Source organism: Prosopis cineraria, unplaced genomic scaffold (assembly GCF_029017545.1).
Source record: "Prosopis cineraria cultivar Desert tree isolate PC_DT_omini unplaced genomic scaffold, ASM2901754v1 PC5, whole genome shotgun sequence".
Lineage (NCBI taxonomy): Eukaryota > Viridiplantae > Streptophyta > Magnoliopsida > Fabales > Fabaceae > Prosopis > Prosopis cineraria.
The window spans coordinates 41,365,086-41,384,223 of NW_026555336.1; the positions used below are offsets into that span (position 1 = coordinate 41,365,086).

Consider the following 19,138-nt stretch of genomic DNA (forward strand, 5'->3'; position numbering starts at 1 on the left):
ATAATGTTAAAAATTAGGCTGAATAATTGATAAGAGAGTTCTCTATAACTTTTTTAAAGGGGTGTATATGTAATTTTAATAACATCAAAAGTGAGTCAATTTATTTTACTTTCTTCTTTATAAAATAATTAGAAGATGGCGTTGGTCTTCCACGTGCTTAGAATTCTAGCAACTGAAAATGTAAAAATAAATTATATTGCTTCTATTAATGAAGATTGGTCCAATTGATAAATATTTGATTTACAAGCTATAAGATTATGAGTTTAAATCTCACTATTAATGTGACTAATCCCATGGAAAATTATAAGCACATGTGCTTAGTAAAATAATAATTGTAACAACAAAAGTGCATCTTATAATTTTTTGACCAACTAAAGTCCATATTATAATAACTATAAAAAAAAAAAAAAACTAGTTGAGTAGTTCATATTGATCACCAATTCACAATAACTTGGACTTGATTTCCAGCATTGCAAGGCAGATACCCTAACTGTTTAGGACAACAAATTATTGCCGAGTGAAATAGGCAATCTTGTATACCAATTAGAGAAAACGAGATATAAGGATTCAAAAACCATAAAATAATTAATTAAATTTTTTAAGAATTAATTGTTTAAAACATTGAAAATAATATTTCTTAATAATTTTTTAGTAAAAACAAATAATTAGTCCCTAAATTTTAAATATTTTAGCCATGTGTATTACATTAATCTAACATAAAAAATAAATAAAAATTTATCTTTTAAAACAATAAAATCATGCACTATTGATAACAAAAAAACATGGATAAAACTAATATGAACATAAATATTTAAAATTTTATGCAGTGATAATAACATTTTTTTTTGTTATCAATACCTCAACTATTCAAAAAATACAAGAAATTTATTATTTTTTTAATGATATTTTTTAGTTGAATGACATTTAACTCTCATGAAAAAAATAATATAATTAACAATAGGAGATTTTGAAAAATAAAATTAAAGGTTAGGGAATTAATTTTAAACTTTTCAAAGTGAAGGAAGTTACATATAACTATTTTAAAATTCAGAGAGATATTATGCATTTTAACTTTTTTTTTTTTTTTCCCAATTTCTATATTTTTTTCTGTCCAATACGTTAGTCCTCCGATGCCTATGGTGTTAAATTCATTGAGATGTAATCAATACCCTATGATGTTGATGTGTTATATTTGTGTTCAATTGGTAAGAAGAGTCATCAAATGAGCTGGATTAGAAAGATTAGAATTAACAACTTGTAGTGGTATTGTACAAAATGACAAAGGTAATTAGACTAAATGATTTTTCAAATATTTTGGCTGCCAACTTAACACCACCGCAAAACTTTTGAACATCTTAAAAAAACTTTAGCTTTGTTGGAATGTGCCATTTATTAAAATTAATATTCATTCTAATTTTATAGAAGCCATTTTACTTATTCAATATAATCTCTCTAATGATACCCTCTTTTAAAAACTATCAAGAAAGTCAGAAATTTTTTCATGAAAGATTAGATCATTATTTTCAATCACATGTGGAGGAAAGCAAACAAATGTGTTAACATACTTGCTCATTAAGCCTTTCAAAAAAACTAAATCTTGTTAATTTTAACCATCCACTTTGAGGATGTAGATCACTTACAAAATCTCACATGACCTGCTTTTTATTTCCCTCTAACGCTGGTTTTCTGTGACATTATATATATATTTTTTTAAAAAAATCAAAACTAGGCCTAAAAAATATCTGCCAGTTATCAAACGATAGAGCCTTTTCTCAAGCATATAGGGCATTGGACCCCCACCTTGCGTGCGCTGATTTGGACTCCAGAGAGCCAGTCAGACAGTGACGCAGACTCGCCGGAACAGTGAATCTGAGACGTAGTTGCCAACGGCTCTCTTTGACAGCAACGATTCCAGATTTCTGTCGCTCTGAATCCATCGAAGGAAGGCATGTGACCTGATTGTTCATTTTATTTTTCTACATTTTCATCTATTTCAGGGTATTTTCCAGAATGGCGTGCGCCTGCTGATTGGCATTGCAGATGTTCCTGCTTGGTATGATTCAGACAGGACATCGAGTGCATGTACAAGGATCTCAGAGGCGTACTGCCTGGGAAAGTTCTCACTGTTGCGGCTCTATGCCCTGCGATCGTTTTAACTTCGAAGAGTATTTTAGTTTAAGAAAGTTCTACTTCCTCTAGCGCCAAAACCAAAAGAACTATGCATGTCATTATTTTAATTTTCTGCTCAATTAATAATTATAACTTAAAGGAAAATAAATAATAATTTTAAAAATTAAAAGCAGTACTTTCTTTTATAAAAAATTATTTGTTCCCCCTTGATTGAAATTCTAAGAGCACTTCAACCGAAACAACAACGAAAACACGAGCAAGAGAAGAAATTCTGACACTGCCTCTTGAGTTCCATGCTTCACATTTTGTTCAATTAACAATTATTCTCCTCACAGTCACGTAACTATTAAAGCACCTTGCATTCATAATATTATAATCAATAATTACTTATTTTTTCACCAATATACATTTTTCATGCCCCTACATCGGACCTGCGAGAAAAATCTAGTTTTAAGTAAGATATGCCCTCAAGTTCAATTATTATTAACAAATTATGAGCGCGCGCATTATACTGATTAGTATCCACTAACCACAAATTACTTAATAATGATAGAATATTTGGGCCTGTTTGATTACAAGAGAGAAATGGAATAGAATGGAAATTTATAGAAAATAAAGTTAACTAAAATAAATTTGTCAGATGATAAAGAGATGGATAGAACAGAAAAATTAAACTTACAAAGTAATAGAGGGTGCAAAGCAATTCTGCATCACAACCTAGCAAGCGTGCTGCGTCAATCAACAAAGATTCCTGCCTAGAAGTCCAAAGTCCAAACACAAAGCAAAATTAAATACAGTCCGATGAAAAAATCCTCAAAAGTCAAAACTACGGTCAGTCCATTGCGTTCTTACGTCTTTCACGACAAGTCTTTCCGAAGAATTCAATCTCGGCAACAACCATTCCAATGTAAAGAACGAGCAGTTTTCATGATTGCTCATAACACGATAATCATCTGAAAAGCAACATTCATATGCTGAATTGGTGATTAATGATTAAAGCAATGGCCCACTATTGTTGATCAGTATGAATAGACACTAACCTGAAGCACGAACGAGAATTCGGTGTGTAACAAAGGCCTGCAATGAGCGGAGGCACATCACACAACAACAACAACAACAACAACAAGCCCAAGTCGGAAATTAAGACAGGATTAGGAGCCATCATGAGTTTTGACAACCAGCTCAATATTTTAGGACAATTCACTTTTTGAAGTTAGCTCAACACCGCTTGTCTAGGCATAAAACTTAAAGTCTCGATCTATAAACAGTTAGACTATATTATCTGAAATCGAAGACCGGTACATCTCCACTTATCGTTTTCATCTCCTCATTTCTGTCCTAACATGTCCAATCATTTCTCCGCTTTAACAGTCATTTTAATTTTCTTTTCATTTCTATTCAGAAGCACGCAAAATTGTCGGGTATTTTACGTAGCTTTACCTGCCAGACAGAAGGCATATACTCACGATACTGAATAGGTTGATCATTTCTAGTCACATTCCTCGAAACTCTTTCAGCTTGCTGATTATCTTTGATGAAGTTCCTGCCATACAATATTAATGTACATACAATCGTGAATTAAAAGATACTGGAATTGAGTTTTTTTTTTCCAAAAAAAAAAAAAAAAAACAGACTGCCTTACAGAGGACATGCTTGATGAATTATGAAAAGATGAAGCGACAAAGTACTGCCAGGTTTGCTAAAAAGGAACCCGATGAATCATTATTACGGTGTGAAGGATTGCTGGGTTTTGGTGGCCAAAATATATATATATATATAAGTTCAATTAATGGCTTCATGGGAGGGAAGCTTATTAATTAATTACTAGTATTGTGGAGCTGGTTAATTTAAAAATTCAAACAATCGATTCGGTCTTTAAATTTCTTTATTTTCCCACACATTTTGTAAACTACCGAAGGAAAGCTATTTTAGTAAGAAAACTGGAAGTTTGGCATAAGAGCGTGGTCTCCCTAATTTTAAAATTAACTAACACTCGTCTGTGTGAATATTCCCCCATGCAAAAAAAGAAATCTCTCTCTCTCTCACTCGCTCTCACTCACACACACACACACACACACTTGTGAGTGCCTTCTGCTGTGAATATTCATTCAAATTTGGTTCAAACTGTAACTCAATTCAACCGCGTGGCTTGTGATCTTTAATCTGGAAACACTGGCATGCATTCGTAAAACCAATTTATAATATAGCAACCTTATACCTAAATCAAAAGATATCCTTCTACTCTTACAATCTACGTGAAATACGAGAGTTCTGCTTCAATCCTATTTCGCATATTAAAAGATGCATGACTTAAAATTGCCAAACCCATTGAAGCACTCACCACTTCACCACATTTGAAGAAGTAGAATATCTATCCATAAAAATGGCCGACTTTGTTGCTATAATAAGCATGGGATGCATCTGAGTAACTTTTTTAATCTCCTGAACTACTGCTTCTGACACAGTCTGAGGAAAAAGGTTTTTCCTGATCAATTTTAAAATCTGCAAGTTAAACCCAGCAGATATCTCAAGATATACCACTAGATGATGACAAACGTGAGTAGGGAGGGACTCCTCAACATCAGTACATGTCCAGCTGACAGCTAATTACAAATTTGCCACTATATTAAAGACTCTACCTTCACAGATAAGAGAAGGACCACTTCACTACATATGCAGCCTTTAATCTAACTATCTTTAGTATGCAACAGGCTGAGAGCCCACAGTATATATATATTCACTAGAGGGGCGGTTTCAACTTTGGGAAATTAGTAATGGATCGGGAAAGTTGACATAACATATATTGATGAGAAAATGGTAGAAGATTATTTAAGATGGTTTGATCTTATATAAAGAAGGCCGATAGAGGTGTCAATGAAAAGTGAGCATATAGTCTTTAGCCCTATAAAGAGAGATAGAGGGAGACTGACAAGTACACTCAAGGAAGCTATCAATTGAGATCAATTGGTAAAATGGTACATCAGAAAAGTTGGTTGTGAATAGAATGCAATGATGGCATGTGATCCATGTAGCTGACTACACTTCATAGAATAAGTCTTGTAGGAATGGTGGTGATGGTGTTGTGATTACAATTATTTGATAGGGCCCCACCGCCCTAACAACCTTAATCATGTGCAGCAGTAGGAAGAAATGGGCAAGGATAGAATATATAGTGGGGGAAGTGGGAGAAGTGTTCTAAGCCAGTATTAAGTAATGCGTAGTCATGGGTAATTATGTTCAGTAATTTAGGACTGAATTATATTTTATAAATGGGTGTAGGATCAGTGTGATAGGCCCGCTTATGAAGTATCTGTATTTGTACAGGAGATTCTTCACTGGTTTATCAGAGTAACTGATGTTTCAGATTCTGGCATTAATTCCTCAATAAAATTCTACTTATTCCATCTCTGAAACTCAAAATCTATCATTATTCAATATACCTGTGATTTTAACTTTTTAAGGCCTGCTCTAGAAAAGGGGGAGGTCAATTTAGCTATTATTTCAGTATGGAGACTGCTTTGGTAATTCTGTATATGGCAGTGACCAGGAATGTTATGCAATTATGGCTGTTGCGGCGTCAGACAAAGCTGTAATTCGGATAGGATGGATAGTGGAGTCCAAAACCTTGTACAATAAGTAGTTAAGGTCATAATCATCTCTTTATAATTCTTACTATAAAGGGTAAATGTGGCTTGATTCCATTTTATAATGCAATTCCTTAAAACAATGTAAGTAATAACCTGCAGGATAAACGTTGTAGCATCAGGTGGAGTATTATAGGATAAAGCATCCCTGAATACTGCGGTAAACCATGCTTATACAAATTACCTGATGCCATAATGTAGTCTCCTGTGAAAAACACCATAACCAATTACCACGTACTAATCAGATTTCTTAGACCCAAATCTCCCTAGTATCCTTTGTCAGCTCAACCCCCCTTGACCAAAGAAAATCCCACGCAACCTTTCTAACCTCTGACCCACCCCAACTGGCGTTCAATATAAAGAAAGACAAAGGGAAAACTAAACAAACCAGATGAAATAGCAACAGTGTGAACCCCAAAAGACACAACAGCTATTTCCAACAATATCCAAAGGCTTGGAAACTTTCTGAATAATCGAATCCCAAAATGATGTTGCCTTTAGGTTTCTTCCGAAAGGAATACACATAAATGAGGATCCAATGGAGGACACACCTAGCCAGAAAGGCAAATGTAATATCATGGTCTTTGTTTTACTATATTGTTCCTTGAGTATCAACAATTGAACTGAACTGAACAGTGAAATTATGGTTCCATCCATATTGCGGCTTGAATTTATTAACATAAGAAATAGCTTAAGCAAAAGAACAGTAGAATGAGAAAAAGAAAAGGCAAAAGAGATTGGGAATGTAAATTCAAAATAGCACTCATTCTTTGTAACTCCAATAGAAGGCATCAAAGAGGCCATGAGCTGAACCTACAAGAAAGAAAAAGAGGCTATGCTGTTCCAAGGAAGCTTCACACTCAAGGATTGTTTGTTTCTTTTTTTTCTTTTTCTTTTTTTAATTCCTAGGAAGTCCAAACTATTTCTCAAAAAAAATAGCATTTTTTGATGTTAAGGGCAAAAACACTCTTTTTGTTGGATACGGTTCCTCATGGTTTTGGGCATAAAGCCCAGTCATGCTAGACCTATTTTTCCTTTCTCAGAAGCCAACAGCAGACACTTTGTATGACCATTATTAGTCTTTATTTTATTAAATATTTTAGGAGATAATTTAGAGATTTAATTAGTTTTATTCTCTCCTATTTTTATCTATACATGTATCAGCTTTCTTTCAATAACAAGAAGAAGAAACCGCCTTATCTCACTAGGTGGGATCGTCTAGACTTTCTTTCAATAAAATACAGAGAAATTATTCAGCAAATAATTTCTTGGTACCAGAGCCAGCATCACAGCTCTTTCGTCTTCTCCTTCTTCGATTTCTTCTTGAGCAATGTCTTTCATAGGTGCTCTTACGAACCAGCAGCCTTGTGTGTTCTAGACTAGTGACAGCAGCAATAAGAACACTATGGATGAGACTGGGTTAAAGGGAGTGAATTATGACAGTGGGGGTCAAGTATGTTTCCAAGGACATTGCGACAGCAACAAACGCTCTCTTGCAACTCACTATTACCCATTGACTGAATAGGAATAATTATCTACAGTGTTCGTACAACACTCTCATGGTTACATGAGAGAGAAATAAGGAGAAATACTTCACAAGTATTCCTCCACCACCACCCCCCGATGATGCTCAGTATGGAGTTTGGGTTGCTGAAAACAATATGGTGATAGCTTGGCTCATAAACTCCATGACAATGGAAATAAGTGAGAATTATTAGTTGGCAACCACCGCCAAGGAAATCTAGGAATCAGTGTAGAACACTTACTCTGTTCGAGAAAATATGATTGCCATTTTCCAGGTAAGATGTTCCCTTCAAAATGACAAATTTGTGACCCAATACCATACTGCTCTGATGAAATTCTAGCAGCAAATTGATCTTTATGAGATCCACGAGTAGTCCTACCACAGGGACAGAATTTATTTGGAGGTTTGAAGCCCCTTCCCACATTGGAAGAAACCTTCAATATGTTACAATGTGAGGAGAGAAGGAAAGCACTGACTCAAAGCTCCACAGTACCAAACTCAATCCCAAAAGATGCTTCTGCACTTGCTGCCCGAGGGACCTAGGTAGAATATGAAAGGTAAGAAATCTAGAACATGGTGTGATCATTGCAACAGGGGTGGCATACCAAGGACGATTGCTGGAAATTACATGGCAAACCCCCAAATTCAAAAACAAAGCCTAAGAATGAAGGAAAAGGGCTCATGGTGAGTACTGTTGACTCGAAAAGTGGCTTGTTGAGCGCTGAGGAATTATCTATGCTTTGAAAAATACAGGAAAAAACATGCTTCTTCAACTGCTACAAATGTAGGTGAGGCAGAAACTCCTTCTATGACCTTAGCATAATTAGGTACTGCCCTTACCAAAGCTCTAAATGGAATAACAAAAACAAAAAATATTTGGACAGTGGATACAGGTGCAACAGAACATATAATAGGGTTCAGAGAACTATTTTCTGATTTTAGTGAATATTCTGAGCATAAATTTGTTAAAGTAGCTAATGGTGAATATGCAAAAGTCATGGGTCAAGGAACTGTAGCTATTTCTAAACATATTATCTTAAAAAACGTCTTATTTGTTCCAACTATTAAGTGTAGTCTTTTATCTATAAGCTGTATTGCGACTCAAGCAAATTGCTTGGTAACATTTGACAAAAATGGGTGTGATTTTCAAGACTTGGCCTTGGGGAAAATGATTGGCAATGCTATAGAGTGAAATGGGCTGTACTACATCCATGGACTGTTATCAAATAAAACCCATGTTGTCCGCTCATTTATGACTAGTATAGACATTGTTTCGTGGCACCCTAGGCTAGGCCACCTGAGTCCTCAATATCTGAAATTTCTGTTTCCAGAAATCAATAATAAAACTATCTCCAATTTTCATTGTGATATGTGCAACCTTGCAAAACAAGTTCGGACTTCCTTTCCTTCAAACAAGTATACTCCCACTCATCCTTTTTCTCTCATCCATAATGATATGTGGGGTCCATCTAAATTTGAAACAAATTCTCAGTCTAGATGGTTTGCACCCTTTATTGATAATTATACTCGGATAACATGGGTTTTTCTAATGAAAGATAAATCAGAGGTTTTCACAATTTTCAAAAATTTTCATGTCTTTATCCAAAATCAGTTTCAAAATCCATTAGAATTCTCCGAAGTGACAACAGAAGAGAATATTTGAATTCAAATTTCAACTTTTTTTTGGAAAGTCGCGGAATACACAATCAAACATCTTGTGCTTATTCTCCCCAACAAAAGGGTATATCCAAAAGGAAAAATAAACACTTACTTGAAGTTGCCCTTGTGCTTGGCAGAGACGTTCCTAATCGTTTGTTGGGGGGGCCACTATTCTTACCACTGCTTACTTGACAAATCATTTACCTTCTAAAACTCTAAATTTTCAAACCCCTCTTGAAAAATTTCTTGTGATCTATCCTAACTCCTATCTCACTACAACCCTTTCCAAACAAGTCTTTAGGTGCATAGCCTTTATATATAATGAGGGTGGGGGGAAATTGGATTCTCATGCCATTGAGTGTGTTTTCTTGAGCTATTCCTTTATCCAAAAAGGGTATAAATGCTATTCCCCAGTTACAAATACATTGTATGTCACCATGCATGTCAAATTTGTCGAACAACAACCTTTTTACCACAACCCCACCATTCAGGGGGGGGCAAGTAAATGGTCAATTTGTTTGTCTGAGAACCAACCTAATATTTTTTCTGCTCCTGATACTGGACAAAATGAACCCCATCTATTGGTAGATCTACCCATATATTTAAGTCACAATGATCCATCTCTTGAGATCATAATACTACATAAGTAAAATCTCCTAATACAGAAAGTTCATCAAATTATTCTAGATTTCAGGATATAAATTCTTTCAAACTCCTTAATATGCTCTGTGACTCTGAGACTCGGGTAGAAGAGGCCACCAATGTCACTGAGCAGCACCAAAGTACAGAAGATCCTGTTACCATTCCAATGCAAAACCATGAATTTGCACATGAGGAGAGTTTTGAAGAATTACATTGGCCCATTGCTTTGAGAAAGGGGAAGAGAAGCTGTACTAGACATCCAATTGTCAGGGATGTTTCGTATCAAAAACTATCTCCTCATATGAAGGCCTTTATGGCAAAAAGAAAACATTCCCAAGAACTTTGAGGAAGCTACATCTGATACTAAAAGGAAAACAGCTATAAAAGAAGAACTAAGGGCTCTACATAAAAATAAAGCATGGGAAATCACTGAGTTACCTACAAGAAAATCAATTGAGAAGTAAATGGGTTTTTACAGTAAAATATAATCTTGATGGGAGCGTGAACAAGTATAAGGCCCGTTTAGTTTCTTGGGGCTTTACTCAAACATATGGTATAGATTATAAAGAAACTTTTGCCCCTGTAGCAACTCTATAAAAGTTTTATTATCTCTTGCCACAAATTTAGACTGGCCTCTTCATCGACTTAATGTTAACAATGCTTTCCTCAATGGTGACCTTGAGGAAGAGGTTTATATGGAAATCCCCTTGGGATTGCAAAAATTCTAACAAGTATCACAAGGTTTGCAGGTTGATCAAATCTCTATACAGACTAAAACAGTCACCAAGGGCAAGGTTTGAGAAATTTACTCGAGGTATTAAAACTTGGGGATATAAACAACGATAGGCAAATTATACATTATTTGTTAAACATTGTGGTGATAAAATAACAACTCTCATTGTCTATGTTAATGACATAGTTTTCACAAGGAATGATGACAAAGAGTCACCCAGCTAAAGACCAACTTAGCAACAGCATTTGAGATCAAAAACCCTGGATCCATGGGATACTTCTTGGGTATGGAAGTGGCATGAACCCATAAGGGAATTATTGTGTCATGGCAAAAGTATGCCTTGGAAATATTAAAGGAAACAGGGATGTTGGAAGCAAAGCTTGCAAATTCTCCAATGGAGTTGAATCGAAAATTGACCATCAAATTTGACAGAATTGCAAAGACTAAACAGTTAGTCAATTCTCTAGCTATCCTTAAAAGGAGCATATGGCTGTTGTTTATAAGATACTCAAGTATCTAAAGAAGACTCTTGGATTGGGATTGTCCTTTGCAAAAGGTGACACTAGAGGTATAGAACTATTCACAGGTGCTAATTGGGATGGTTCAAAGGTGGATGGGCAATCCACCACTAGTTATTGCTCTTATGGGTGGAGCAACTTGGTAACCTAGAAAAGTAAGAAACAGCCAGCTGTTTCAAGAAGCTCCATTGAGTCAGAATATAGGGTACTCGCCCTAGGGACTTGTGAAGGAATGTAACTTGTCAGGCATACCATTGGGCCTAGTAAAGTATGGTGTGACAACATGTCTACAATCAAGATTGCCAATAATCTAGTGCACCATGATTGTACCAAGCACGTGGAAATCGATCGACACTTCATCAAAGAAAAACTGGATATGAAAATAATCAATCTATCTTATATTCCATTGGGACAACAGATTGCAGATGTCATGATGAAACCACCAACTCAAGAAAAATTTGAAGCATTCATAAGCAAGCTAGGAATGATCAATATCTACCCACCAACTTCACAGGGAGTGTTGGATATGGGTCCTCACAGTTTTGGGCCTAAAGCCCACTCACACTAGACCTATTTTTCCTCTCTTAAAAGTCTGCTACGGTCACTTTGTATGACCATTATTAGTTTTTATTTTATTAGATATTTTAGGAGATAATTTAGGGATTTAATTAGTTTTATTCTCTCCTATTTTTATGTATATATGTACTGACTTTCTTTCAATAAAATACAGACAAATTATTCAGCAAATAATTTCACTTTTAAACAAATTTTATTTCATAAGGGTAACATTGGTAATATATAATAAATACTAGGGAACTAAAACTTACTTGGCATAAAACTGTAAATTATTTATGTAGTTGCAAGGAAAGATGGAGGCCCAACGTCCCAAGAAGTTTAAGTCTTTTAATGATCTAAGTAATTAGAGTTTATTCACTTCCCAAGAAGTCTGACTTCCCCTCCTTACTTAACCCCAACCAAGCAACTACTTAGTTTTTTTCTCCAAGAAAACACAACAAATTTTTGCAAACAAAAAACACTAGCATAAAGCCTTGAGTTCCTTTCTTCACTCAACACTTTAGGCATGCAATGATTAAGCACTTTGCTCAAAGCATGTTTTGAGTAGAACCCCGTTTTAGTGAAAAAAGAATGAAGAAAACCATAGAAGAAAGATGCCATGAGCTCAAAACCAGTGGCATTGATACCATGTTAAAGTGCCAATAAGAAATAGAAAGCAACAATAATGTGATCATGGGGTTACTTTAAGTTCCTTATGTGTCTCCTGTCTATTTATAGCCATACAGCCAAGTACAAAGATAGGATGACGACGAAAAAGCCTCATCCTGCTGGGTGGAGTCGGCTACATGGATTGCATGGCGCCATTATACTCTTTTATTAACCAAGTTTTTAAGAACATTGTTAACTAAGAGGTCTCATTCAACAACTTCCATAAATACTTCCTCTGGTCTTCTTCTACCTCTCTTAACAAGGCTCAAGATTATCCGTTCCACTTTTCTCACCAATGCCTCTCGTGGCCTTTAACATGCCAATTAGCATAAATCCAGCCTACTGATAGTTGAAACATGCCAATTCTTTAACCTATATGTCGTGCTATTCTAATCATAACAATGTCAAGATTTGATGATATTCTCATAAGAAAGGGAAGAGTTACTGTTGGTGTTGACATATGAAAAGAAATTAAATCATGAGTTACGGATTCTCTTAATTCTGCTTCCATTATTATTAAGCGTGTGTTTTTCATGATTTATTGGTTCCTTTTAAACCCTTTTGATGTACTTTTAGTCAGCCTGGTGATGAAATAAATATATCATTATTCCTTCCTCTCCCCACCCACCCACCTGCTGACCAACAAAAAAAAAAAAAAATCTCAGCCAGTGTTACGTCAAGGTTACTTTAAAGCATGAACAAGTCAGAAAAATATCATTAAAAATAATAGTAAACATGCAATTGCTCAAAATCCTACAAAATGATAGGGATGGTTGTTCTCAACTACCCAAAGCAGAGGCGTCACCTCTCATCCCTACCTACCTGAACCACCTATAAACAATTTTTTTCCACTAGAAAAGAGTTAAAAGAAACCAACCTGTCAATCATAAGCATGAGTGAACTAACCCCATGGTCTTCTTCCTCCTTTTGTAAGCGATAATGCAAAGTCTGTCTCACAACAATTTGATGAAAGAGTGTATATATATAAAAGCAAGAGATATGGTAAACCTAAACAGTGACACTCTACACAATTAACCATTGTAACAAGGAACAATTTTGGTGATAAAATTAAAACTTCTGAAGTACCCAAAAAAACCAAGGTTAAATTTGACAATATGCATATCATTTCCAAACAAGAAAAATAGGATTTATAGCTATAAGCTGCAATTCTTAATCACCACACTCACGACAAAGGCTATTACAAATTCTAAAAAAAAAAAAAAGAATTTGACATAGGACATGCCATCATAAAAAAAACAAAAGTTGAGGATAAAGTTCTCAATAACCTGTTTCACTCATGATTAATTCAATTTAGATTATCCATCATCCCACTAGGTCACTACTATTTGCAGTTATTAGGATTGAAGAACTTCACTTAGTTGGTTCTTTACCTTTAATCCTAGGGGTACTATAGTAATTCTTGAATCTTCTTGTCTTAGATAGTATATTGGCTTGGGTTTGTATAATCTTGGTGTCACTCGGTTGCTTTTTAATATTCAAATTTTCCTTGAGCTTGGTAGTATTATGAAGTATGAAACATAGAGGTTATAGATTTCATTCCCACCCCTTACATCATAGCTTCTGAAGCTTTTAAAAGGCTGATTCAAGTGTTCGCAATGCATTCTTTCAGAGTCACCCTATCCATAAAGACAACTTAATGCAGCTTTGCAAGTCCTTTTGTTTTTGGTTGATATTTGGTTTCTGGATGAATCTTAAGAACTCAATGGTAGCAAAAACAATCAAGAAAGCTATCAGACACTTCACACATATTGAAGGACAGTATCAGGATCAGCCGCATAACTTTATTAATTCAATGATCTGGTTTTAAGCATTCCAACAGAGCTCATACAAAAGAAAACCCCTAAACGCATGCTCTATATAGATGATAGTGTTAATTGAGAATTTAGGAAAATATATTAACTCTAAACTTAAGTTATAAAGATGGTCAATGGAATCAAAGGGTTTCTGCCAAAGTAGGAGCAAGACAAAATGTATGCACCACAATTTGAACAAGAGGCAACATAGAAATGATTTGAAGGTAAACATTGAAGAGTAGACCATACCACAAGTGTCAAAATTTAGGTCTCCGGATTGATATTACAAAGTGATGATGTAAATGATGAAGATATTATGCCCAAGTCTCAAGTTGGATGATTAAAATGGCCAAAGGTATCGACAGTCATTTGTGATCATAAAGTACCTACCAAGCTTAAAGGGTGGTCTTATCAAATTGTTATAAAACTTGCGACACTATATGATAGTGACTATCAGGCATTAAAAGAACAAAAAATAAGAGTATTAGAGATGAGAATAGAGATGAGAATATTAAGAATTAGGATAGATGTGGGGTCATACAAGAAAAATCAAGATCTGAGCTGATTGTATGCAAGAAAAAAGTTTGTGTGACACCTATCATGGAGAAAATGCCAAAATGGTAGAGAATCAGTTAATGTGGTTTGGAGATATTCAAAGAATTTAAGGGAGCTGTAGAACAAGATTTCACGGGGAATGATATTTATGAATAGTTAATTGTAGATAAAGTCCGAGACATTGTGCGATCATACAATAATGACCCTCACTTATAAAGATCATCCCTTTTTTTTTTTTTTAAGAAATAAGTTACAAGTGACTCCTCACCTTGAGAGTTTGAAGGAAATCAAAACTATTGTAGCAATGGATGTATAGGAAACGGCTCATACACAAATTATATAATGTCTTATAGTGATCTCCATCAACTGCCCCTGTTCCATCAAAGAGGACATATCAGCAATCTTTTAATTGATAGCTTTTATAGAAATGAGGAACTGAAAATTGCAATGCACCACACAACAAAACGATCTTGAGAGGCTATTATTATATGATGTATAATTTTACATATTCGAAGATCAAGTTAAAGAATAGAATTAGATAAAATGGTAAATGCCTGTTCATACATCCGATACACGTGCTACCTCATAAAGCAATAGTCAAAAGTGAGATAATACACGTACTACCCCACACAGATACATGCCAACAGAAGCAAACGCTACAACTCACCCTCAACTTCCATAATCCGATATTTCAGCATTTCCGAAAGACGCATGACATCAAAACGACAGTCCAGGTCGACGAAAACTACCAAACGATCCAACCCTCCATATTCTACGTCATTCCACCTTTTAGGAAGAATGCAACTGATTGCAGTCTGGATGTAAACAATACGAAAATCAAAACATATGATAGATGATACCATTATAAACGCCTTGCAACCAATTGCCACGACTCATTGAATCCCACAAGAAATGCACTTGGAAATAGAAATGTATTTGAAGCTGTGATAAATTTACTGGCATAACTTTTAATTTAACCCCTTGACTGCTAGTTCTACCTTCGGAGCAGCTGAGAGTGTACAATGAGAGATTCAGAGTGACTATAAGGATAGGACGAATAAAACATGGAAATAGGAACCTGAGTGAGAATGTGGGTTTTGGCAGAAGGCGACGGACCAATGAGCTCAACGACATTTCCGACGCGAAGAGGAACCCTATGAAGCGGGGGAGGAAGCAGAAAAGGTCGGGCCATTAAAACCCTAGCAAGCATCTGATTGGCATTTTCATCCCCGTCAATCCACCTCTCCATTAGGATCAGGAGACCAAATCTGGAATGCAATAACGAAAGTTGACGTATAAAGAGATGGCTTTCAGGTTTCATCTTTAAAGTGGTTTGGCCAAAAAAAAGTAGAAGTGGTTAATACGAGAAGGGAAATTAATCCTTTAAAACTTCAAAATTTAACTTAATTATTATATGTTTATCTCGTTTAAAATTTAATTCTTATTTTTTTACTGTTTAAAATTTTTTTAACTGTTCAAAAAAATTATTCTTATAATTTATATTCTATAGAAGGAGGGGAGCCCTCCCTTCCCTTCCTTTGGTTAGGAGGAGGGGAGGGGAAAATTTCTCTTCCCTTCCGTCCAAAGCCTCCCTTTCAAATTAGAGAGAACTCCCCTCCCTTCCCCCTCCTCCCCCTCCCCTTCCCTTCTCTCTTTTCACTTTTCCTTCCCTCCCCTTTCTTGAATCAAACAGATTCATAATCTTCTTGAGTCATTATTCAATTATTTGGCAAGAAAAAAATGTATTATGAATCAATATCAAGGTTAGCCAAAGGGGGAAATTGAAGGGAAGAGTCATTTAGGCTTGGCCGAAGAAGGAAGTAAAAAAGAAGAGGATTATTTGGGCGAAGAAGTTTGATTTTTAGAGATTGTGACATTAGATTGTTGCTTATGACTTCGAGTTCTTCCAATGATCGTGTAGCCTTTTAATTTCTAAGCTGTTATCGTGAGCCGCTAGCATCTTCAAACTTCAGACTTGTAAATCATCAATGACCTCTCAAAATGGGTAGGTAAATGGTATAATTATAGAGTAAGAAGATAAGATTAAAGAGCTAGAGAAGAGGGTTTAAAGCATAGAAGAATTTCAGAGCAAAGGAAGAGATTACGGAGCAAGTTGTAGCTTCATATGTTTCTTGAAAACTAGAGCTTCAATCTTCCGGATGCAAGTTCTTGCCTCATGGATCTTAAAGGTAATTTCAATATTATTTTTTCTCTAATTTTTAGGACATTCTTTTCTAGTGGAAATTCACGCTAAAACTCTTCAAAATAAATCCTATTTCAAAGACAATATGTTACTTGTTGTTTGGTTTATCTCCATAAACTCCCAAAAGCATGCCCTATAGTTCGGAATTTGAGCATAAAATCAACCGGGGGCATCATTTAGCCACCAAACTTGTTTAACCCTAGAAAGGCATGTGCAAAACATAAATTTTTTAAAGGCTAGAACCGAATCTTGACAGGCTGATATGAATCTCCTCTATAGTTCGGGATTCCGTTGACGTTTTTCTTCTTCACCTCTATACTCTTCTTTGTCATGTATTCACATCTTCCTTAGCACTTTGGTTTGTTTATCGCTGACTCACCGGCTAGGTTTGTTTCTTTAAAATTTTCTTTTTCGATAAACCCCATGGAGTCGTGCCATCTAGCTAGCTTGTAGATGAATGCCTTTTTTCTCAATTTTTTGTGAAATTCACATGGAGTTTACACAGAAGCTATAGTAACAATGTTTAACAATGTTACTAACGTTTTCTATTAAGTAAAATGATTGGTTGATGACTCATGATGAGTTAAGAATATTACAGATTAATTTTTAAAATGGTTGAAAAATGAAGGACGGCAATACAGCATTTTAATTAAATTAAAAGTTTAGGAACTGAGTTGTACTGAATTATATTAAAAGACTAGATCATAATTGAATCAAATATTACTCTTTGAAATAATAGTTTATCACTCTATCTCCTTACTCTACCCAAATTGTTTTCTTTTTTAGTTACAAAGACGAGACAATGCCATCGTGATCAAAATTGGATCGGACCAGGCAATTCAATAGGATGAACTAGGAATTGGTCCTATCATAGCAAAGAACTAGTCAAGAACTAGTATTGAATCGATCAAAACTAGTAAAATTGGTGAGAAATCAAGTTGACCAATTTTTATTTTTCTTCAATTTTTTTAAATTTAATTCACATTTAAAAACTATAATTTATACATATTTATATCTAATAAGCATTGAAATGTAAGAAATATGTATAGAATATGTATATATTTTAAAGTTATAAATTATAAATTATAAAATAAGTATATATATTAGATTTAAATGATGGAATACTAATTTGTATTACCTTTTTTATTTTATATTATCTTGTTTGAAATTTAAAAATTTATTTTTATTATTGATTATAATTATTCCTTTTTATTTTAAGTATATATTATTTAAAATATATTAATTTATTCATAACCTATTGAATCACGATTCAAATTGCAATCTAACTATTGCCAATTCAATGATTGATTTAGTTTTCTTAACATTGGATAAAGTTTGAGAAGTTACAAAAAAGCATTATGAGAAACTACTCCTATCTAAAGACATCATGTCGAGGCACCTTGTAGGGCAATTCAGAATTGTAATCAAGTATTCCTAAAGTATATGAGCACTTTTAGCTAAGAAATCAATGCATCCAAGAATCTCCCTAGAATAATACTTTACAATAGTTTCCCAATCATTGTAGATTAAATCTCCGATCGCATTAATCTCTTCCCGAAGTGGGTGATCAACAACACAATCTTTAAAATTGATATTATAAAGCATTAAGAGAATCCAAAAACATTTAGATTTTCTAAAAACCTTGTTGTAAGCATATCTCAAGACCTATTCTTAGTGCTAAAAGTTCAGTTGTCATGACTGAAATTTGTCTAAGCTTACTTTAGAATCACATCACTTAATTACTTTTGTCATTTTTTATGATTGTACTACAAGCTGCTTCCTTAAAAATGTTCATTGAAGCATCCACATGAATGCATATATAGTCTTATGGGGGAGGTTTCCATTGGTCAGTGTTATCTAAGAGTCCTTAGAATATAGCATACTTAAGTTTATCATTACTCACTTACTCCATAAGATGGTAAAGTCCTTGATGCAAAATAGTTTTTGGTGAGATAGTAATCCCTTCAAAGATTCTCTGGCATCTAGTTTTACAAAGCAACAAACAAATGTAACCAAAAACCTTAATCCAAGGCCATTTATTGAAAGTAGAGTTCCCTGCCTTATGGGTAGCATTCCAGCAAAGCCAAGCTTGTAAATCATGAGAAAAGAAAGCAAATAAATTGTTAGTGTTTAAAATACTCTCCTAAACTCTCCTTTTCGGTCTATCTCATAGTTATGAAGTATATGAAGTATACTTCCCTCACAATGGCACTCAAGGACACTTAATGTTTGAAGTCAACCTTATTTTTTCCCCTGAGTGAATTGGTTAATAACCACTTATGAGTAGCTTGTCGGAGAAAAAATTTAGTTTTTTTCTCCAAAAGAGGCCATTTGCAAATTTTCACCCACATAGGCCTAACATTCCCATATCTTTTGCTATACAAGAAATTATAGATTGCTTTAACACTAAGACCCTGTTTGGTAGGTAGTATTGAGAGGTTAAGATTATGATTGTGATTGAGTTAATCCACTAATACAATGTTTGGTACAT

At 34.6% G+C, this 19,138-nt stretch overlaps 1 protein-coding gene across 3 annotated transcripts; it reads right to left on the reverse strand.

The window, feature by feature from the left end:
• Positions 1–1,579: 1,579 nt before the first annotated feature.
• On the reverse strand, positions 1,580–15,755 carry LOC129310329 (DNA repair protein XRCC2 homolog). 3 transcript variants are annotated; one of them, XR_008593093.1, is made up of 9 exons: positions 15,523–15,755; positions 15,112–15,259; positions 14,713–14,816; positions 12,953–13,023; positions 3,571–3,673; positions 3,171–3,207; positions 2,983–3,083; positions 2,810–2,885; positions 1,580–2,141 (listed from the first exon to the last, which is right to left on the reverse strand). XR_008593093.1 is itself a non-coding variant. In XM_054952148.1 (8 exons), exons 1-8 carry the CDS (start codon positions 15,691–15,693, stop codon positions 2,865–2,867), a joined length of 756 nt encoding a protein of 251 aa, XP_054808123.1. In that variant the 5' UTR covers positions 15,694–15,752; the 3' UTR covers positions 2,637–2,864. The 3 variants fall into 3 exon arrangements, 1 of the variants encoding a protein (XP_054808123.1); XR_008593092.1 differs by having other exon boundaries at positions 1,580–2,156; XM_054952148.1 differs by lacking the exon at positions 1,580–2,141 and having other exon boundaries at positions 2,637–2,885; positions 15,523–15,752.
• Between the last annotated feature and the right edge of the window lie 3,383 nt (positions 15,756–19,138).

Excerpts from the sequence above, each read along its gene's own strand:
- LOC129310329 (XM_054952148.1), bottom strand. The coding sequence starts at position 15,693 with ATGGAGAGGTGGATTGACGGGGATGAAAATGCCAATCAGATGCTTGCT. Across the intron at positions 3,674-12,952 it reads CTCATGCTTATGATTGACAG|GAACTTCATCAAAGATAATC; the intron begins GTTGGTTTCTTT and ends ATTGTATGGCAG. Across the intron at positions 3,084-3,170 it reads AATTCTCGTTCGTGCTTCAG|ATGATTATCGTGTTATGAGC; the intron begins GTTAGTGTCTAT and ends GTTGCTTTTCAG.